Genomic DNA, 22,940 nt, shown 5'->3' on the forward strand with positions numbered 1-22,940 from the left:
GAACTCAGGACCTTTGGAAGAGCAGGCAATGCTCTTAACCGCTGAGCCATCTCTCCATCCCTATCATTTACTACCTTATATTAAATACTAGGTTCAGCATATTTTATCTGAAATGTTTGGGTCTTTACAATGTAATCTTTGCCGGTTGAGTATCCCTTTACGTAAAATCTGAAATAAAAAATATCTCTAAGTCTAAAACTGAATTATACAATAAAATGTTTTAAATTCTGAAATACTTAATATTTCATAATATTTCAAATTTCAGATTTTCAATTTAGGATTATTCAACCTGTATTTTACAAACTTATTCTGTATTTGTCTCCCCTCCTCACATGACTTACAGCAGACAAAGCCTTCTAGTCTGTAGTAACCTGTGCTGGCTGTCCCTCAGGAAGATCTGGAGAGCCCCCATCCTTCACCACTGAGCTTCTCAGTCTCCAGGAACTCTCTTTTACAAGCACCAATGCTAATGACTATAAACCTGCATCACTAACAGGGGCCATTTCACCACGACTCCTACTTCTTTTCAAATTGGGTACCATGCTTCAGAAGTAAGACAAAGGTCTCATCCTAGGTGTACCAATGTCGTAAAAACCAAGTGTGTGTTTCCCTAAGTGTCTTGTCTCCCAGTAAGCAAATGTGGGAGTCAGAGAACAAGTGAAGTGGCCAGGTAGAATTTAAGGAAATGAAAATGTAGATGTACTCCTATACTGTATGAAAACTCTACACATTGAATTTATATTATTGATTTAAAATAGTTTCTGGGAGGATTCAGAAACTTCCCACTATAGCCCAACCAACACTAAAATTACACAAATCAAAAGTGAACTGAGGTGTTTTCTTGGAAATCCTTCCAACGATGTTAGACGCAAAGCTGGCCCCCACCATTAGCTCAGCAAACACAGCCACATCTCCATTAAGAGCACACTACCATGCTGGGAACTGTAGGGGTTGTGGAGCACATATTCACACAAATACCCTTACCTTCAGCTGAAATCCAGTCTCATTCACAGTCTCCTTCCAGTTACCTTCCTAAAAGTCAAAGTCAGTTTCAGAGATCATTACTGCAAAGCCAAACAACCAACACATAATGTTCCTCATGAAATAAACTGAGTATCTACCATTCCGTTCTTAATTCAAGTTATACGAGAGATCATTTTCTTTACTTCAAAACGACTAATTCAATGCAAACTCCAAAAGTGTGAAAAACATCAAAGATTTTAGACATCTGGCCTCCTAACACTGAAGATTTTTAAGTTTTCATTTAGGTAATTCTAACCGACATAAAGTTTTAGTATCTTTTAAGTGTAAAAATCTTAGCTGTGATGGGGCTGGAGAGATGGCTCATTGATGAAGAACAGTTACTGACCTTCAAGAAGACCCAGGTTAACCCCCAGTCCCCACTCTGTGGCTCATAACCAAATGTAACTTCAGGGCCGATCTATTGGGAGCCCACCAAGGCCAGCTGGACTGACTGAAAAAGCATGGGATAAAACCGGACTCTCTGAACATGGCAGACAATGAGAGCTGACGAGGGGCCAAGGAGAATGGCACAGGGTTTTGATCCTACTTCATGTACTGGCTTTGTGGGAGCCTAGACAGTTTGGATGGTCACCTTCCTAGACCTGGATGGAGGGGGCTGGACCTTGGACTTTCCACAGGGCAGGGAACCCTGACTGCTCTTGGGACTGGAGAGGAAGGAGAAGAGGAGTGGGGGGAGAGGGGCGGGAGGAGGGGGAGGGAAATGGGAGGCGAAGAGGAAGTGGGAAAAAAATTTTTTTTTCAATTAAAAAAAAATATATATATATATATAAAAAACTTCAGTTCCTGGGATTCAACCCTGCTTCTTACCTCCACGGACTCTTGCACCCATGTTGTACATATACATACAATCACACACACACACACACACACACACAAATGAAATAACTTTTGTTTTGTTTTGTTTTGTTTTATATTTATTTATTTATTATGTATACAATATTCTGTCTGTGTGTATGCCTGCTGGCCAGAAGAGGGCACCAGACCCATTACAGATGGCTGTGAGCCACCATGTGGTTGCTGGGAATTGAACTCAGGACCTTTGGAAGAACAGGCAATGCTCTTAACCACTGAGCCATCCCTCCAGCCCCTTATTTTGTTTTTTTGAGACAGGGTTTCTCTGTAGCTTTGGAGCCTGTCCTGGAACTCCCTTTGTAGACCAGGCTGGCTTCGAACTCACAGGGATCCTCCTGCCTCTGCCTCCCAAGTGCTGGGATTAAAGGCGTGCGCCACCACCGCCTGGCAATAACTAATATTTTTAAAAACTTAGCTATTGGGGTAGTGAGATGGCTCAATATTTAGGTAAAGCATTTGCCATGTAAGCCTAGCAAATAAGACCAATTCCCAGAATTACTGCAACGGTGGAAGGAGGGACTGACTCCACAAAGCTGTCCTCTGACCTCCACATGTGCCATGACAGGTGTATCCCCCCATATCACACTCACGAGAACACACACATGCACACATGAATAACACATAATTTAAAAAAAATCTCAGCTAATGACAGAATCTAATAGCCCAAAATTCAAACTAACCAATAAACTGCCTACCAGAAGCTAATTCAAGAGTCTCAAGAATCAGCATTTTCTAGTTTTTTAAAAAGTCTAACTCAAATATTTTTTTAAAGACTAAGTAAAAAAAAAATACCTGTGTTAAAAACAAATAGAAGATTTTGTCTCTACAAAGGACAGGATGTGAAGCAACCCTCAAGAGAAAGTTTTCTAAGCCTATCCGTCGTCTCTCCACAAAGTCTGGATCCATGTTGTCAGCAGAGAGTTTGTGCCACACGAACTCTGCCTGGGGAAACAAGGCAACCATTAGGAACAGGCTCAACCACAGGTAAGTACAGCTCTTACCCTTGGTCTTAGCTGGGATTATACTGTATTGACAAAACGCCATGACTAAGCAAGGTGTGAGAGAAGTTTATCTGGCTTACACTTCCATATCATTGTTCATCATCAAAGCGAGTCAGAGCAGGATCCTGGAGGCAGGAGCTGATACAGAGGTTATGGATGGGTGCTGCTCACTGGCTTGCTCCTCATGGCTTGCTGCTCAGCCTGCCTTCATATAGAACCCAGGACCACCAGCCCAGGGTAGCACCACTCACAATGGGCTGGGCCCTCTCATCTCAATCCCACATCAATCACTAATTACGAAAATGTCCCACAGGCTCATGTGCTTACAGCTCAATCTTCTAGAAGCTTTTTCTCAACTGAGACTTCCTCCTCTCAAATGACTCTGGCTTGACATAGCTGACATCAAACCATATGCACACACTTAGAAATTTCTCTTTACAACAGAAGGAGACCATTAAAGAAAACCACAATGCAGAGAACAAGTGATCCTGTGGTGCCAGGCCCCAACTGATGCATCTAGGACATAGCTCCCACACCCAAAGCTCAGGGGACATCTGGGAGAGGGAGCAGAGACTGTGAGAGCCAGAGGAATAGGAAGTCTACTGTGAGATTATGTCTCCTGGGAATGACAGGAAAGCTACACCTATGAACGTGTCTGCCTAAACAAGACTTGCACAAGGATAATACTAACATATATGCTAGCATGAAGGGGGCATCTTATGGGGTCTCCACCCTAGACAAAGAACTCTAGGCAATTAGTGAATGCTAAAAGTAGAAGAAATAGCCCCTTTCGTGGAAGGTTGACTAGATAGATGGTCAATCCTGAAATCATAAACACACAAGTAACATACAGACTGAGCAAGTTCCAAGACAGGGCTACACAGAGAAACCCTATCTTGAAATGCAAAAACAAAAAAGAAAGAAATAAATGAATGGGGTCAATTCCAGGCACTTCTCAACTCCCACGGCTCTGTCTTACCCGCTTTTCAGGAAGAGGTGGCACAACAATATGCGGGTAGTACACTAGAAGGTAGTTTCTCAACAGCTCAAACTCGCTGTACCGCCTCCACAGTGAGTCTGTGAGGACACTCTGACCGTCAGTATGTCCAACTGACCTGAAAAGGAATCAAAGGCATTACTCCAAAACTGAAAACATGATGCCACCTCCTTCAAAACCTTACAACCCCAGGAAACAGACTTCCTGTGCCCATTTTACAGATGAGGATGCAGCTGTGCTCTGCCTACAAATGCACACTCTGTGTGTTGTGCGCTCAGATTCAAAGCTCTCACCCGAGTACCTTCCTTCTGTTATAGAAAACCCATCTGAACTCATGAGAAATAGCTATATGGGAATATTCTAAAAGCTGCAGTGTACAATTGGTTTTACAATATTTGTTAGATAAAAGGTACTTGTAACTTTACTACTGCCACAATGAGGGGACAACTTCATGACAAAGACCCAGATACCACAAAGTCTGGGTTCAGTGTATGAGTCAATCCAACAGACCTGAATACCAGGAGACCCACAAGAACAAAGTTAGCTCTGGAAGGGCAAGGAAGAAAGCTCACAACTCACGTCTCTTTTCCCTTACAGAGCTGGCAGGCACCTCATGTTTTACCTACAGAAAAGTCCAAACTGCCCTTAGGAGGAAGTTAGGGAAAGAGCATGTGAAGGCTATTTTAAAGCACTCAAGATTTCTGCTGCCATCATGAATGCAAGGTTTTGACTTTGTTGTTCTTTAGGATGGGGTCTTTCTTACTATGCAGTTCTGATTGGCCTGAAACTTGCTGTGTAGACCAGGCTGGTCTGGAACTAACCCAGAGAGCCACCTGCTTCAGCCTCTAAGTGCAAAGAGAAAGGAGTGTGCCTCCATGCCCAGTTGCAGAGAAATTTGAAACATTATCAAACCTCCTTATTTTCCAATTATTCACTTGACAATACCTTATTTGTCCTCCAAGAAATGCACAAATGATCACAATGTGTATTTGTCCATCAAGACATAGTAATAGAGAAGTCCTGGAGCAGTCATTAGAGAGGCTCAGTGCAGCAGCTACTTCTTTGTAAGTTTGTTTTGGTTTTCAGGTGGGTATTACCATGCTGACCTAGCTGGCCTCAAACTCATACATTTGAGAGATCCTTCTGGATGGACTGGCAGCCTACCAGGCCCAGTTGGGGAGGAGGGGCAGGGAGAGAAGAAAGGTATTAATTTTCCTGCCTTAGCCTCCTGAGTAACTAGATTTACAATACACTACTGTTCTTTTTTTAAAAGATTTATTTTATTATTCTTAATTATGTGTGTCTTTGTGTGTGTATGCCACACAAGTGCAGGGGTCCTCGGAGGCCAAGGTGTTAGATTCTGGAGCTAGAGTTACAGACAATTGTAGATGCCTGATATGGGTGCTGGTAATCAAATTCTAGGTCCTCTGCAAGAGCAGTTTATGCTCTTAACCATGAAGCCATCTCTCTAGCCACTCACTATACTTGGCAATTATTGTTTTCATCATTATCCTTTTGAGACAGGGTTTTACTATATAGCCCGGGTCTTAGTGCTAGAATTACAGTTGTGCACTGCCATACCCTACATGTAAGTAGTAAATATGCACATTAGGCTGGGCATGGCGCACAGACGCAGGTCAGGAGGCAGGTGAACCTCTGTGAATTCCAAGACAGTCAGGGCTACATAGAGACCCTGTCCCCCAAAAACAATAAATAAATAAATAAAACAAATATATTAAGCTTACCACTAAGGTTATTAATTACATATTAATAAAAGGAAAACAATATGAAATATAAAACACAGGAATATTAATCACAGTCCGTTTGGAGAGGCATTAAATCAACTATGTCTAAAACAGCTTCCAGTTCAGATTCCCAACTTCAACATGAAATAATAATTTTATCCTAACTTCCAAATGTTTTCCTTGGCCTTGTCTCCCAACTAGAAGAATTTAATAACATACTGCTTCCCCAAACATTCCTACATGCTCTAGAAGACAAATCTCCATCCTTTTATCTTGAAACAACGTCCTATCACAAGAAAACACACCCCAGGAGCTGAAGGAATGCAGTCATTCAACCCCACTCACAGACAACAGCTACCAGAAAAACTTCCCCACCTAAAGGTAAGCCCAATACTGGCAATCTACCGTGTCTCAATGAGGTAAGCAGTGTACGTTTCTTGCATGTTCATGGCGTTTCTTCCAGTTCTCTTTTCTGCTTCAGAAACACTGATTTCTATTTTCTTCAACCAAAAATTATTTCCCGTCATCTGGACAAAAATAAATGGAACAATAAAAGCCCTTTAGATGGTATTGATACATGAGGATGATGGGGGGGGGCAGGTAAATACGAACAAAGAATACTATAATCATGCATGACAATATAACAAAACCCATTATTTTATGTAATTAACATATGCTAGTGAAAATGGTATTGGAAAACTCATAGGCATACTAATAAAATCCAGCACTGGTAAATATTTCCAGAAGGTTTGGGGGCTAGGACAACAGCTCAATAGGTAAAGTGCTTGCCATGCAGGCATGAGGACTTGAGTTTGAATCCCCACGTCCTCTGTAAAAGTTAGATGAGGAGCATGCACCTGTAACTCCAATGCTCCTTCTATGGCACCAGAGGAGGCAGTGACAGGAGACCCATTTCAGTAAGGTAGGAGAGGATGGCAACCAAGGCTATATACTCTAACCTTCATACACATGTGCAGCACACAAACACACATAAATATATTTTCTAAGTTGTTATGGGTTACTAAATAATAACAGCAAGTGACAACCTCTTTTTATCAACATACTACAGTACCTCAATTTCTTGAAAGATATATTTTTTTTAATATTTATTTATTATTTATTATGTATACAATGGTCTATCTGTGTGTATGCCGAAGGCCAGAAGAGGGTACCAGACCTTATTACAGATGGTTGTGAGCCACCATGTGGTTGCTGGGAATTGAACTCAGGACCTTTGGAAGGGCAGGCAATGCTCTTAACCACTGAGCCATCTCTCCAGCCCCCCTTTAAAGATATTTTAATAGGTACCACACATTTAATTATTGTAATTCCAACATTCCACATAAGCAACCAAGGATAAAGCTATACAGGAATATATAAGAAAAAGCCTTCAGATGGGATGCAGCTAAGGCCTAGAGCCCTGCCTACTATGTTTGAGGCTCTCTCCAAGTTCAAGTTTCATCATTGCAATAATAAAAAACCTTTAGGCTATATTACAAGCAGAGGATTCAGGGAAGAGTATCTGGTGCATTATCAAGTACCAAGTATCTACTAACCCATCGAGACAACACAGATTTTGTATTTAAAAATATTTTTTTGCAAGGGTTGGGGATTTAGCTCAGTGGGGAACCCTTGTCGAACAAGTGGGGTTTGTCCTGTCTTAGGGTTATTATTGCTATGATAAAACACCATGACCAAAAGCATGCTGGGGAGGAAAAGATTTATTTTGCCTATACTTCCACATCACAGCTCAACAAAGAAGGTCAGAACAGGAACTCAAACAGGGAAGGAACATGGAGGCAGGAGCTGATGCAGAGGTCATGGAGGAGTGCTGCTTACTGGCTTGCTCCACATGGCTTGTTCAGCTTGCTTTCTTATAGAACTCAGGACCATCAACCCAGGGATGGCACCACCCACAAGGGCCTGGACCCTTCCCCATCAATCACTAATTTCAAAATTTCTCCTATAGGCTCGCCTATAGCTCAATCTTCTAAAAGCATTTTCTCTTTTTTAAGCATAATTTTTTATTGACTTTGGGAATTTCATATTATGCACCCCAATCCTGCTCATTTCCCAGTTACTCCTCTTCTGCCCCCTCACTCCCATAGCATCCTCACCAGAAGAAAATTTAAAAAAATATTAAAGGGGCTGGAAAGAAGGCTCAGCGGCTAAGAGCATTGGCTTTCTTCCTGAGGACCCAGGTTCCATTCCTAGCACCCACATGGCAGCTCCCAACTATTACTCCAGTTCCAGAGGATCGGATACCTTCATACCAATGTACACAAAATAAAATTAAATTAAAAAATATTAACTAAAAACAAAATAAAATAAAACAAACAAACCAAAAATCCACTTCACTCCCCTGTCTTTCCTTTGTCTTACGGCACTGGGAGCTGTGGTACGTCACACCGTGTACCCTTTGGTCCACTCAGCTTTACTTGCAAGTGTTCTTTTAGTTGCTGGGTCTAGTTCAAGGTCTCTGGCTTCTGGGACATTAATACTGGACCCTCACCAAAACTCCTCGCCAATGTCCTGCTGTTGCCCCAGTGATGGAGGTGCTGCAGCTATGGTTCAAAGAACCAGTCTGTTCATGTATTCTGGCAGACCAGATGGGTAGACTCTGGGGTGGGGTGATTTGGTCAGTTTTGGCCCCTCAAGCAAGGGGCAGAGTCAGCTCTTCTACACCCATGCCATCAGGGCCAGCTCTCCAGCCCTCTATCCCTGTGGAGAGGGGTGGAGCTATCTCTCCTGAATGTGGGACCAGCTCTCCCAGAAGGGGCAGGGCCAGCTCTCTCAGCACTGCCTTTGGATTTCAACACTTATGGTTCCTATGACTCCCTGTGGTAATATAGGCCATGAAGATAAACAGACCCCAGCTGTAGCAGGACCATGGACCCCAAAATGGCCCTCAGCAGCAGCTTGGGTCCAGATGTCACTATGGCCCTGGTGACTACACAAGCCACCCAGATGAGTGTGGCCCTGGTGGCAGCATTGTCCTTGGACACCAACATGGTCTCAGGTGGCTGACCAGACCCTGGGTGTCCACATGGCCTTTGGTGGTAACAGAAGCCATGGACATCACTCAAACCTGCCTGGTGTAGGACCACAGACCCAGTCATGACCCTCAGCAGTAGTTACAGTGCAAATTGTAAATGTCACCATGATTCAGGGTGGCAGCACAGGCCACTCAGGTCACCATGGCCCCAGCAGCAGTGTGTGTAGCCCCAGTTATCTGCCTAGACCCTGACGGCATTTTCTCGGTTGAGGTTCCCTTCCTCTGAAATGACTCTAGCTTGCTTCAAGTTGATGTAAGAACTAGCAGTCACAAATTCTTAACTAAAAAAAAGGACATCACAAAAAACAAACAACAACTTCACAAACAAACAAGGCTAGTAGCACACGCAACCTTTCCAGGCTAGCCAGGACTACACAGTGGGACCTGTCTCAAGATACAAACAAAACAGAACAAGAAACATGGCCAGTTAGCTCAGTTGGTTAGAGCGTGGTGCTAATAATGCCAAGGTCGTGGGTTCGATCCCCATCCCCGTACGGGCCAGTTGTAGGACCTTTACTGGGCGGTGGTGGCGCACGCCTGTAATCCCAACACTTGGGAGGCAGAGGCAGGCGGAGCTCTGTGAGTTCGAGGCCAGCCTGGTCTACAGAGGGAGTTCCAGGACAGGCTCCAAAAGCTACAGAGAAACCCTGTCTCGAAAAACAAAAAACAAAACAAAACAAAACAAAACAAAACAAAAAAAGAAACAAACCAGTGAGCTCCAGGATCAACAGACCCTGTGCAAAGGGAGTAATGAGGAGGGGAAGGAGACAGGGAATGCACGCTCATATGTAGGCACAGGACACCTGATGTTCTCCTTAGATTCGGTGCACACCGGGGCAAACACTGACTCCCCCAAAAAAGTAGATCCTTTATGGAAAGGCAGCAGGGAAGGGGTATATATTAGGAAAAAAATAAAGATACACACATGTAAAAATACCATAATGAAACTCGGTATTTTGTGCATTTGTTAAAAGTAACACATAAGAAGAGATTTTTAAAAAGCTGCACAGGTTGGGGTGATGACTCAGTCCGTAAAGTGCTTGCTACTTATGCATGAGAACCTGGGTTGCATACCCAGCCCTCACAATTAAAACACTTTCAATTCCAGAACTGAGGAGGAGGCAGCAGGGGAATCTCTGTGGTTTGCTAACTAGCCAGCCTAGCCAAATCTGCTAGCTCTAGGTAAGTGAGAAACACTGTCTGAAAAAGCAGGTAGAGAGTGATCCAGGAAGAGACCTAATGTCCTCTGGCACCCACAGGAATGCACATACATATGAACACACATAAAAATGCGACAGTAAAAGCAATAGTTACAGAGAAAATCAAACTTATGTATAACAGTACCAAAAATGGAATCAATGATGAAAAATAGATAATATATTTAGGAAGCGCTCCCAAGAAAAATGCAGAAAGTGATGTTGTATATTTATACACACAAGAGAAAATAAGAGAGACAGAATAAGCCGGGCGGTGGTGGCGCACGCCTTTAATCCCAGCACTCGGGAGGCAGAGGCAGGCGGATCTCTGTGAGTTCGAGACCAGCCTGGTCTACAAGAGCTAGTTCCAGGACAAGCTCCAAAACCACAGAGAAACCCTGTCTCGAAAAACCAAAAAAAGAGAGAGACAGAACACATCAGAGGAGAACTCAAAGAATTACCTAATTACTAAGCACGATAAAGGCCACACTGGCTGAGATAGCCATATAGCTCTTGGCCTACAGCCTGCTTTTTGATTTATCACCATCTGCTTCAGTGAAAATTCTCTGAATTCTAAAAGCACATAACTGTACTGATAAATCACCTTCTCAGCCCAAAAGATAACACATTAATCATGATTTCAGCCTGTCATACTATCTAGTAATAACAAGCACAAAATTTTTAAAAAAGCATTAAGTTCGAAAATAATATCAAAACAATGTACATGGGTTGTTAAGTCTCAAGTCCCAGAACAAATGGTTGAGGTGCCTAATTAACATATCCAAGTGAACCTGGCCTCCAGGTTCTCAGCACCCCTACCTACCTGTTATACAGTGTGGCTGGCAAACCCTGCCCTCTACCCTGGGGCCTAGGCTGCCCTTCCCCCAGAGGTTCTTATCTATATAATCCAGACATTTTGGTTACCTGCCCCTTTTTGTACCTTTGTCCTCTTGGCTGCTACAGCTATTTCTCCTCTGTGGTAGTTTGAGTATAACTGGCACTATCAGGAGGTGTGGCTTTGCTGGAGTAGGTATGGCCTTGTTGGAAGAAGTGTGTCACTGTGATGCTGGGCTTTGAGGTCTCGTATATGCTCAAGCCATGCCTAGTGTCTCAGTTTCACTTCGTGTGGCCTGTACAAGATACAGAACTCTCAGTCCTTTCTCTGGTACCAAGACCCACCATGATGATAATGAACTGAACTTCCCACATCTGAACTGTAAGCTACCCAATTAACTGTTTTCCTTTATTTTATTTTATTTTATTTTTGGTTTTTCGAGACAGGGTTTCTCTGTGGTTTTGGAGCCTGTCCTGGAACTAGCTCTTGTAGACCAGGCTGGTCTCGAACTCACAGAGATCCGCCTGCCTCTGCCTCCCGAGTGCTGGGATTAAAGGCGTGCGCCACCACCGCCCGGCAACTGTTTTCCTTTAGAAGAGGTGCTATGGTCATGGTGTCTCTTCACAGCAATAGAAACCCTAAGACAGCCTCCCTCCCCTCACATAGCTCAGGGTCCTGACTACTGTGGACTCTCCCTTTTGTCTACAATGAACTTTCTCCTCTACCGTACCTAGGAACAGTCATGTCCTTTCCTTTTTATTTCTTTTTTCATTCATTAACAGCAATACCAGCAGGGCTGGTAGATGTATACCATATTCCTTGTGCTGAACCTATTAGCATAAAACAGCGACAATATCTAACATAACCAATACCTGTAACTGTTAAGAGACACATTCACAGATGTGAATGTGCTTGAGAGCTGGCTAATGAGAATAGGGTGCTATTTAAATCACACATTTAACACTGTAGAAAACATTAAAACTAAAGAAAACGGGCCCCGAGCCACCCAAGATTACTGAAAAGTTTAAAAATAGTTTAGAATAGAAAAAAAAAAAAAGTAGTGAAACCAAAAATGTCAGGGCAGAAACACTGGGATTAAAAAATAATAATAATAAAGGTGCTGGAGAGATGGCTCAGTGGTTAATAGCTTTGCCTGCTCTTCCAAAGGTCCTGAGTTCAATTCCCAGCAACCACATGAGCTCACAACCATCTGTAATGAGATTTGGTATCCTCTTCTGGACTGCAAGGATACATGCAGACAGAACACTGAATACATAATAAATAAATAAATCTTAAAATATAATAATAATAGCCGGGCGGTGGTGGCGCACGCCTTTAATCCCAGCACTTGGGAGGCAGAGGCAGGCGGATCTCTGTGAGTTCGAGACCAGCCTGGTCTACAAGAGCTAGTTCCAGGACAGGCTCCAAAACCACAGAGAAACCCTGTCTCGAAAAACCAAAAAAAAAAATATATAATAATAATAAACAAAAAATAACTGTTAAAAAAAGGAGGGGGAGGGAATGGGAGAAGAAGGAGGAGGGGAAACTTCAGTCTAGATGCAAAATTTAAAAAAAAAGGAATCCAATATAGAAGAATATCAGATTCAAGGTTAGCCTGGGCTATGTGGCAAGATAAATATAAGAAAGACAAAGATAAATAAAGATGCTTGACATTAGCAGTGTAGGTATAACAAAGACAGACGATGCCGTGTGCTATGCCGAGGATTAGAAAAATGAGTGTGGTGGTCTGAATGAGAATGGCCCTGGCAGGTTCATCTATGCTTGGTCCCCAGTAGATGGACCTGATTGGAAAGGATTAGGTGTGGCCTTATTGCCCATTATGGTCACGGACTCATCCTCTGAAACTGTAAGCCCCAATGAACTCTTTCTTCCATAAGTTGCTGTCTCAGTTAGGGTTTCTATTGCTGTGATCAAACACCATGACCAAAAGCAAGCTGGGAAGGAAAGAGTTTATTTGGCTTACATACAATTCCACATCCATAATCCATCACTGCTGTGGAACAATCTTTGTACACTGTAAAATACACATAACTCTAACTGGTTAATAAAGAGCTGACTGGCCTAGAGCTGGGCAGGAGAGCCAGACTAGGAGGACGTTGGGAAAAAGAAGGGCAGAGTCGCAGGGGATAAGAGCCAGACACAGAGGAAGCAAGATGTGTAGAAAATGAGGTAAACAGCCATGAGTCACATGGTAGAACTTAAATAAGAAGTACAGATTAATTTAAGTTGTAAGAGCTAGTTAGTAACAATCCTAAGCTATCAGCCAATCATTTATAATTAAGTCTCTATGTGGTTAGAGAGTTGGTCAGGGGGCTCGATGAAAAACTCCACCTAAACATCACTAAAGGAAGTTAGGACAAGAATTAAAACAGGGCAGGAACCTGGAGGTGAAAGCTGGCCTGCTCCTCATGGTTTGCTCAGCCTGCTTTTTTATAGAACCCAGGACCACTAGCCCAGGAGTAGCACCACCCACAATGGGCTGGGCCCTCCTACATCAATCACAATGCCCTACACAAAAACATTAAAAAAAGAAGGAAAATGCCATGCAGGCTTGCCAGATATGGAGGCATTTTCTCAATCGAGGCTCTCTCCTCTGTGGTGACATAAAAGCAGCCCACACCACTGCTTTGATCATGATGTATCATCACAGCAGCAGAAAAAGAAGGGGACACAACAACTGCTAGTGACAATGTTACAAAAGAAAGCAGTGTAGGTGTGGTGGTTCACGTCTTTGGAATTACAGCACTCTAGCCTGACTATGGAGGTATTTACTATGGAGCACTGCCATAAAGAAGGTCTAGGTCTGCTGGGCTACAGCGAGACCTGTTTCAAACAGTAAAATATAAACTTACCACATGATTGGGATTACATTCCTACAAATCTGCTCAAGGGAGCACTCATCTAGACAAAATTCTTAACAGCTAAATCTCAAAACAACCACAATGTCATCAAATGGTGAAAAAACAAAATATAAAATTGCCAAAAATAAAATATTATTCAGTAAGATTAAGAAATGCAGCTGGGCAATGGTGGTGTATGCCTCTAATACTAGCACTTGGAAGGCAGAGGCAGGTACTCCCTGAGGTGGAGACAGCCTGGATTACAGAGTGAGTTCCGGGACAGCTAGGGCTATATGGAGAAACCCTGTATAGCCCTGTCTCAAAAAAAAAGGGGGGGTATGGGAGGCGGTGGCGGGGAGGAGGCAGAAATCTTTAATAAATAAATAAATAAAAAATAAATAAATAAAAATAAAATAAAAACAAAAACAAAACAAACAAACAAACAAAATATTCGTGGGGGGGCTGGAGAGATGGCTCAGTGATTAAGAGCACTGGCTACTACTCTTCCAGAGGTCCTGAGTTCAATTCCCAGCACCCACATGGTGGCTCACAACAACCTATAATGAGATCTGGCGCCCTCTTACATGCAGGCAGAACACTATACATTAAAAAAAAAAAAAAAAAGACGGGTGGTGGTGGCACCTTTAATCCCAGCACTCGGGAAGCAGAGGCAGGCGGATCTCTGTGAGTTTGAGACCAGCCTGGTCTACAAGAGCTAGTTCCAGGACAGTCTCCAAAGCTATATATATATATATTTCTCCCTCCCCCCAGGGGCTGGAGAGATGGCTCAGCAGTTAAGAGCACTGACTGCGCTGCTTTTCCAGAGGTCCTGAGTTCAATTTTCAGCAAACACATGGTGGCTCAGAGCCATCTATAATGAGATCTGGTGCCCTCTTCTGATGTGAAGGCATACATGGAGGAAATGCTGTACACAAAATAAATACATAAATCTTAAAAATTATTCTAAGTATGTAATAAAGGAACACACAAACAAAAATAAAAGCAAACAGAACCATTAAACAGGTTCAAGTGTCAAGAAATCTGCCACCAATGGAATTCCAGAAAGCCAGTGACCACCATAAACCCTAGAGCCCAGAAGTCACAAAAAGTTTGATTTATCACCCAAGCTTTAAAAAATGGTTTCTAGACCTGCCTTTACTACTCCATCCCACCTGGACCAGAGGCCTGCTCTCAGGTCCTGCATGGCATGTGCTTAACACCCTTGGTTTGGATGCGCCAACCTCTCAGACCAACAAAAGACTGCTCTGGTGTGAGGGCAAATAGTCTGTATTCTTTCATTTTCCTCTGTGTGTAAGAAGTCAGACTCAAAACACAGCAGACCAAATGACACTATTGATGCCTGAGGGTAAGAAGGAGGATTTAAACACCACGGGGTTGGAGGGAACTTGAGGGTGACAGGCATATTCCATTAAAGGATAGGTTCACAATCAAAAATAAAACTAGATTGTGTCCGGGCGATGGTGGCGCACGCCTTTAATCCCAGCACTCGGGAGGCAGAGGCAGGCGGATCTCTGTGAGTTCGAGACCAGCCTGGTCTACAAGAGCTAGTTCCAGGACAGGCTCCAAAACCACAGAGAAACCTTGTCTCGAAAAACCAAAAAAAAAAAAACAAAAAAACAAATACTTCACTCTCCCCGTGTACGGTAGTTTGGATGAGAATGGACCTATAGGCTCATATATTTGAAATATTGCGTACCTAGCTGGCGGAACTATTTGAGAAGATTCATTAGGTGTGGCCTTGATGTAGGAGGTATGTCACTGGGACTAGCTTTGAAGATTCAAAAGCTGATGGCATTCCCAATGTCTTTCTCTTTGCCTGGTGCATGTGGGTCAAGATGTAAGCACTCGCTATTGCTCCAGTTCCCTGCATGCCTGCCTGCTGCCATTTTCCTGCTGTCATGGTCATGAACTCCAACCCTTTAGAACTGTGAGCCACCAAATTAAATGCCTTTTTCTAAGTTACCTTGGTCATGGTGCTTTGTCACAGCAAATGAAAACTAAGACAATATAGTAAATAGCAGAAGGATATAAAACATTAATTATACAAAACTTAAGACGGTAAAATGACAAATGCAAAAACAAGGCAAAGAAATTAGAAGAGAACAGCACATAGCCTCAGGCCCAGCAGACAACTGATACCAAGAAAAAAATACAACTCTGTAAGAGAGACAGTGCAGGAGAACCATGACGTTCAGGACTAGCCTGAACTACACTGTATGAGTGCAAACACATCAAAGTACTGTGCTGCCAGGCATACTGCAAGAGCTCACTATTATCTATTACCCCACACTTGTAGGTTTAGGTTTTTCTGATGGTGATAAAAACTAATGCATGCTTACTACATAAGCATTTAAAAGTTAAGTAAACTACCACACCTGAAGATAATCATTGTGCTTTTATTTATCCACGTGCATCCTCATAATCTCCTTTCTAGGAGCGCTACCTCTGTGACTGAAATGGTTCCTTGGGGCTGCGACTAAACTCAGCAGAAATGATTGTGTTGTCTGTAACTTTACACTAGTGTTAGCAAACCCCTAAGATAATCAACTTACAGAAAGCTTTACTTTGGAAATTCTAGACCATGACTGACTGACGGCACTGGTTCTGGTCCAATAGCAAGGCTACTGGACTGTAGTGGGTGTAGCACCTGCACTACCGGATGGTACGCGAGCTGGGAACAAGTTGGAGACTTAAAAACACACGCACACACAGACAAACAGAGACACGAGGACATGGGTCATCCTTGAAACAAAAATGCCAAGTTTATTGTGCTTCAGAGAAGCTTATACAGGGATCCTTAACGGATAGCCCCAGCTCTCAGGATCTTTCAGCTGCAGGCCTTACCAGAACCCACTCCCTTGCCATCAGGGTCTCGTGCTCAGAGCAGCTGCAAGCACAGGTAAACAAGTTGTTTTGCTCAGTTCACTCCAACAGGCAAAGGGTCTGAGGCAGGCAAAGAAAGTCAAGGGGCTAGAGGTCTGCAGCCCCCAACAAGTGGGGGAGCTGTTTACCACTTACCTCAGGCTGAGAAGTGAAAGAGTCTAGGAGAGACCTCTACTGACCTGAAGGTACACACACTACATCCCACCTAATGGAAATCTCCACCACATTCCAACAGTACCAACCTCAGACCAAACCTCAACAACTGGACTTTTGACAACAACTGCAGTGGTTCTGGGTTCAAAAATGGTATGCTTTGTGAGACGCAACAGTGAAAGCTATTTGGTGTTTGGTGAGAATCTGCTGCCTGGTTCGCGGACAGACCTAGTTCACTGTATTCTTTATCACACAGGAGAAGAAAGGGGGCCTCTAAAAGCCAGCTCAGTGCTGGAACACCTATCTCTTGCTTCCTGTCTGCCAAGCAGTGAGGAGCAGCCCCCACTATAAGCTCCGACCACCCTGATATCCTGCCCTGCACAAAGGGTCAAGTAACCATGGACTGAACCCTCTACCCTCTAAAACTGAGCTAAAACAAATCTTTCCTCCCTTAAAAGTCAAATGAATCAGGAAAAATAGAAAAGCATCTCTAAAATCCCTTCTGTAAGAACTTCTAGCTTGGTCTAGGCACTTCTCAAAGGCCCTATCATAAAATCCCACCCTGGAGATTAGGCTCCAACCTATGAATTTGGGGAAGAAAGACACATCCAGCCAACAGCAACAACTGAGGAAAAATGAGGTTAGAAACTGGGCGTGGATGCACACTCCTTTAATCCAGTACCTGGCTGATGGAGGTAGAGGGATCACGAGTTCAATGCCACCTTTAACTACACGGTGAGTTTGTAGTAAACCTGGATTATGTGAAACCATCTTTAAAAAATAAAAAAAGGCTGGGAGGTGGTGCCACACACCTTTGATCCAATACTCAGGAGACAGAGACAGGCAGATCTCTGTGAGTTCCAGGACAGACTCCAAAGCTACACAGAGAAACCCTGTCTCGAAAACAAAACAAAACAAAAGTTATTTTTAAAATTCTATTTATTTATTTAGAGGTAAGAGTCTCAAGCACTGTTGGCTGGTTTCAAACTTACTACATAGCCAAGAATGATCTGAACTTCTGGTTTTCCTTTCTCCACATCCCGAATGACATGTACCCGCATGTCAGGCTTACAGGATGGTAAAGAGCACATCCAGGGCTTTATGCATGCTAGGCAAGCACTCCACAAATCAAGCTGTATTCCCAGCCCTTAGAAAGTATGATTTAATCATTTGTAGCTTAACTAGTATTAGTTAGCATTCTGTCACTAAAACTACCAAAGGGGTCTATGTAAAGGAAGGGTTATTCTGGCCTGCAGCTTTGGAGAAGCCAGACTAATGAGCTGGCTCTTGCTTTGGGGCTGTAGCAAGGCACAGTACATTAGCTGGAGTGTGAGTATTCATGTCATTATAAGAGAGCGGAGGGAGGGGGGATGGGTGAGAGAAAGGGTGGCAGGGTATTGTGGTGGTCGAATGAAAAAACGTCCCCATAGGCTAGCTCATGGACTTGAACACTTGGTCCCAGCTGATGGCCTGTTTGGAGAGGTTATGGAACCTTCAGGAGGTAAAGCCTTTTGGAGGAAGACCATCACTTAGGTGCACTTTGAAAGAATTTATAGCCTCATCCTGCTTCCTGTTCTCTCTTTGCTTCCATCCTGCATATGAAAATTTGCAGCTCGCTTCCTGCTCCTACTCCTAAGCCATACCTTCCTTGCCATAAAGAACTCTTCACACTCTGGGAGTGTAAGCCAACACAAACTCTTCCTTAAGTTGTTTTGGTCATGGAATTTCAACATTGCAATAGAAAAATAACTAAATTATTGACAGGTGTCAATAATTCCTTCAAGGGCATAACCTCAATTACTTAATTTTATCTAGATTCCAGATTCCACTACCTCCTAACAGTGTCACACGCTCAGAACAAACTTCCTTTTGGGAGACAAAGTCCAAGCTGTACCTGTTAAATGCCTCTTCCCTCTCACCTTATCCTCATCTGCAGAGCTCCACTTAGACCTGCTGCCAGTCAGGGAAGGTGCTAACTACGCATGAGAATGCCTCCAAGTACCACCTGAGCAAACTCTCTTGGTTCTACCAGCAGTCCCAGGCCTAGGGCACTTTCCTTCAAACAACCACTTATGAATTCCTCAGGCAATGACGCTGAGTGAAGACAAGCCCCTGTGCCAGCCTCTTAACTCACTAAGAGCGTTCACCCTGGAAAAGGAGCTCTCTTACCTCCATCCTCTCCCTTCCCTTCCGTTCTGCTAGGACTATAACTACTTTTCTTATCAACTGGATTCCTCTCCTGTTTCTTTCATTTTCTAAATTATTGTTATGGCTTGTTTGGGGGTTGGTTTTCGTTTGGTTTGGTTTTTGTTTCTTGTTTGTTTGTTTTTTTAAACAGGGTCTCGATATATAGCCCTGGCTGCCTTAGAACTCACTATGAAGACCAGGCTAACCTCAAACTCATAAAGATTCACCTGTCTCTACCTCCTGACTGCTAAGATTGACTATAGGCTTTTTTTTTTTTTTTTTTTTTTTTTTTGGTTTTTCAAGACAGGGTTTCTCTGTGGTTTTGGTTCCTGTCCTAAAACTAGCTCCCGTAGACCAGACTGGTCTCGAACTCACAGAGATCCGCCTGCCTCTGCCTCCCGAGTGCTGGGATTAAAGGCGTGCGCCACCACCGCCCGGCGACTATAGGCTTTTTATATTTTGGTTTTGTTTGTTTGTTTCAATGAATGTCCTCTTCCTTCCAAATAATACAAAAGGAAATGAGGTTAAGATTTCTTATTAGAGAATGGAAAAGGACCAGAGAATCACAGATGGGAAAAAAAGATAGACACACATACACACAAGCACATACAATACACGCGCATGCGCCTGTACATAAATTAACATGTATACAAATTAATATAGACAAGTGAATGTTAGATTCTCTAATGTGAGTTCATATTAATATATTCACAAAATAATAAAATTTCATCATCATGATCAAAATCAAAGTCCTTATGATACAGCCAAAAGACACAAAGGCTACATACAGTTCTGCAGTAAAGCATTTGCCTAGCATGGGTGAGGCTCTGGGTTCAATCCCAGAACCAGAAAAGGGGTGAAGGTGGGGGCATAACCAGAGGTTTGGAAAACATTTTAAACTCTGGAAATATCCAGTATTCAGAAAAGACACATCTGGCCCTGCTGATGGTAGTTGAAACCGAAAAAAGCCACTTTGGAAACAATCAAGAACTAACCACTGGGGCTGAACATACTACTAACCTATAATCTGCAATGCCGCTGCTAAATTTAGACAAGAATCTTGGACACTCCGTACTAAGAGATATTTAAGAGGAAGCTCATGGTAATTCTTTAAAACAACAAAATTTTCATTATCCAACTATCCATAAACAGAAGAGATACACCAATAGTGGACTACCCAGAAAAAAAAAAGGAGTACATGAAAATAAATGAGTTAAGATGCTTCTGAGATAAATCCTAAACAAAACCATACAGAAAATATTTCATTTACGAAACTTCAAAATCAGGTCAAAAGAATATACTATTTTAGGGATACTTAAGAGTCACAAAGGTATGGCAGCTCACACCTGCAACCCCATCACTTGGGAGATGAAGGAGGACTGCCAAAACTTCAGGGCTAACCTGAACTAGAGTGAGACCCTACCGAAATAAAGCAAAAGTGTCAAGATCAAGAGCTCCAGGTCACCCCTAAACTTCATGAAACCTTGTCAAAACAGAAACACATATGAGAATATTCTAAATCTGAGCTGTAGAGATGGCTCAGTGACCCACGTTCTGTTCCCAGCATCCCTACCTCCACTTCCAGAGGATCCAATGCCCTCTTCTGGCCTCCACAGGCTCGCACATGGTGCGCATATGTATATGTGTGTGCCTGTGCATGTGAATTTAGGCAACACACACACAAAAAGTAAAATAAATATTAAGAGTCCATACTGTTCATATAAAGACCCACATTCAATTCCCAGTACCCATAACGGGCAGCTCCTGTAACCACCGCTCCAGAAAGTCATACCCACACAGAAAAAGACACATAATAAAAGAGAAGCTAATGTCAAAACTATGTATTAGCCAAGTGTGGTAACTCATGCTTTTAATGTTTTTTTTTTTTTTTCCTTTGGTTTTTCGAGACCAGGGTTTCTCTTTAGCTTTAGAGCCTGTCCTGGAGCTAGCTCTTGTAGACCAGGCTGGCCTCGAACTCCCAGAGATCCGCCTGCCTCTGCCTCCCGAGTGCTGGGATTAAAGGTGTGTGCCACTACCTCCCGGCAGATCATGCTTTTAATCTGGAGAGACGGATCTCTATGTATTCCAGGCCAGCTGTGGTGAGACCATTATATGACATTCCTGAAAAAGGAAAAACAACGGAAATGATGAAAAACAAAGAAAAAGATCAACGAGTGGGGGTTGGTGAGGAGAGTTAAGAACAAACGCCGGGGATTCTTTTTTTTTTTTTTTTTTTTTTTTTTTTGGTTTTTCGAGACAAGGTTTCTCTGTAGCTTTGGTGCCTGTCCCGGAACTAGCTCTGTAGACCAGGCTGGCCTCAAACTCACAGAGATCCGCCTGCCTCTGCCTCCCGAGTGCTGGGATTAAAGGTGTGTGCCACCACCGCCCGGCAACGCCGGGGATTCTTAGGACAGTGAAAAGTTTGTGTAACTGTATATGCCGGATCATGTCATCTTACATATCCCAAACCCACAGAATGTGGGCCACCAAGAGTGAACTTTAAACTCTGAACTTTGGGTGCCAATCTGGGCTCATCAAGTTTAACAGAAACCAGTGCTGATAAGAAGTCTGAAAGTGAGAAGAGAGTATATGGTATAATATTCCCGTTTTCCTTTCAACTGGATGGTGAGCTTAAACCTGTTCTAAAAATTTAACGTTTTAAACTCGTAAGTACACAGAAATAGTTTAAGAGGTCAAAACCTCCAACTGCTGAGAAATTCCTCGTTAGTTAGCCTCGGAACTTGGTCATTTCTAGAAATGTATCAATCATAAAAATGCACGCATTACTTTAGCACGGACACCTGTTGGGAGGTGTCAAGAAAAAGGAAGGGAAGGAGGGAGGGAGGGAGGGGAGATAGCAACAGGAGCACCAGCAGCAGTATAGTGGACAGGCCGTATACAGAGTGTCGAGCCTCTGGGCAGGGAGTTCTAATACGGGGCGCCACAATGAGCTTCCCAAAAGCTTTTTTATCATAATCTACAAATCTATGAAGGCCCTCTGTGATGGACGCATTCACAGACAACGCTACACTCCCCATCTTTGCTCAGTTAAAAAGCGCAGATTAACCAAAGGGGACTTCCAAAGCTATGACAGTCGGGGTGGGGATGAGGAGATCAAATCCGTCTCCTGGGGAAAGGCACTTATCCCAAATAACGAAATGACGACCAAGCAGAGTTCAACAAATGTTTCCCGACAGACAGGGCAACAGGCCAATACCCCCTTACAGCGCACACTCCCCGCTCACCCTGGGTGGAGCCGCCTCCCAGCGACCCCCTCGGCCCGCCGGAAACGGCAGCGAGCCTCTTCAAGGCCAGATCCCGGGGGACGCGCCCACTGACAAGCCGCGGGCCACGCCACCACGGGCGCGCGTGACCGCGCCCATGCGGCCCTCCCGTGCGCCGCGCCTTTGGGTCCATTTCCACTCAGTTCTGGCTCATCCTCCGGCCTCGGGGGCCGCGCCCACCAGTCCCAGTCAGGGGCAGCCCGGCCCGCTAGGCCCCGGCCCCAGGCCCGAAGCCTCTGCCTCCCCTCTCCTCACCGTGTCGACCCCTGAGCTGTCTTCCCGGGTGCCCTCGGTCTCCTCGCCGACTGCGGCTTCCAGCACAGCTCCAGGGCCCCCCAGCGGCTCCAGGGGTGCAGGCTGCAATGGCCTCTCGGGGTCCGGAGGTCTATGCTCCATAGCCGCAGTTCGGCACCGCGAATAAAGTGCGCCTGCGCCGTGCCTAGCCCGCGATCGCCCCGCCCCCTGCCTCCCGTAGTCCCGCCCCCTGTCCACAGAAACTCCTCCCCGGCAGCTGAGAAGGCAGAAGGCTGAACAGAGGGAAGTAAGGGAAAGCTAAGGGGAATCCGCACAGACATTGGTCAGCTACGAAAATGGGAATCTGGAAGAACGGGCGGAGACAGAAAAAAAGAAGTGAAGGTCAAGTGAACTAAAAAAAAAAAAGAGCAGAAATTATAGCAGAGCTGTGGTGGCGTACACCTTCAATCCCAGCACTCAAGAGACAACAGAGGCAGGTAGATCTCTGAGTTTGACACTAGCCAGGTCTACCGAGTGGGTTCCGGGACAGCCAGGGCTACACAGAGAAACCCTGTCTCGGGGAGGGGGGGGG

General features: G+C 44.0%; 1 protein-coding gene and 1 non-coding gene across 2 annotated transcripts in view; one reads left to right on the forward strand and one right to left on the reverse strand.

Moving 5' to 3' along the window:
• Positions 1-22,531, reverse strand: part of Snx4 (sorting nexin 4) — a 55,069-nt gene extending 32,538 nt beyond the window's left edge. Inside the window, exons 1-5 of the mRNA XM_057765665.1 lie at positions 22,370-22,531; positions 6,045-6,166; positions 3,877-4,012; positions 2,689-2,838; positions 985-1,032 (exon numbers count right to left, since the gene is read on the reverse strand). Of these exons, the coding sequence (XP_057621648.1) occupies positions 985-1,032; positions 2,689-2,838; positions 3,877-4,012; positions 6,045-6,166; positions 22,370-22,510 (597 nt within the window). The 5' untranslated portion in view covers positions 22,511-22,531. The remainder of the gene's footprint in view (positions 1-984; positions 1,033-2,688; positions 2,839-3,876; positions 4,013-6,044; positions 6,167-22,369) is intronic.
• On the forward strand, positions 9,116-9,195 carry Trnai-aau (transfer RNA isoleucine (anticodon AAU)). Its single transcript has one exon. It is a non-coding gene; the product is annotated as a tRNA-Ile (tRNA).
• Positions 22,532-22,940: the final 409 nt, after the last annotated feature.

Source organism: Chionomys nivalis, chromosome 3, assembly GCF_950005125.1.
Source record: "Chionomys nivalis chromosome 3, mChiNiv1.1, whole genome shotgun sequence".
Lineage (NCBI taxonomy): Eukaryota > Metazoa > Chordata > Mammalia > Rodentia > Cricetidae > Chionomys > Chionomys nivalis.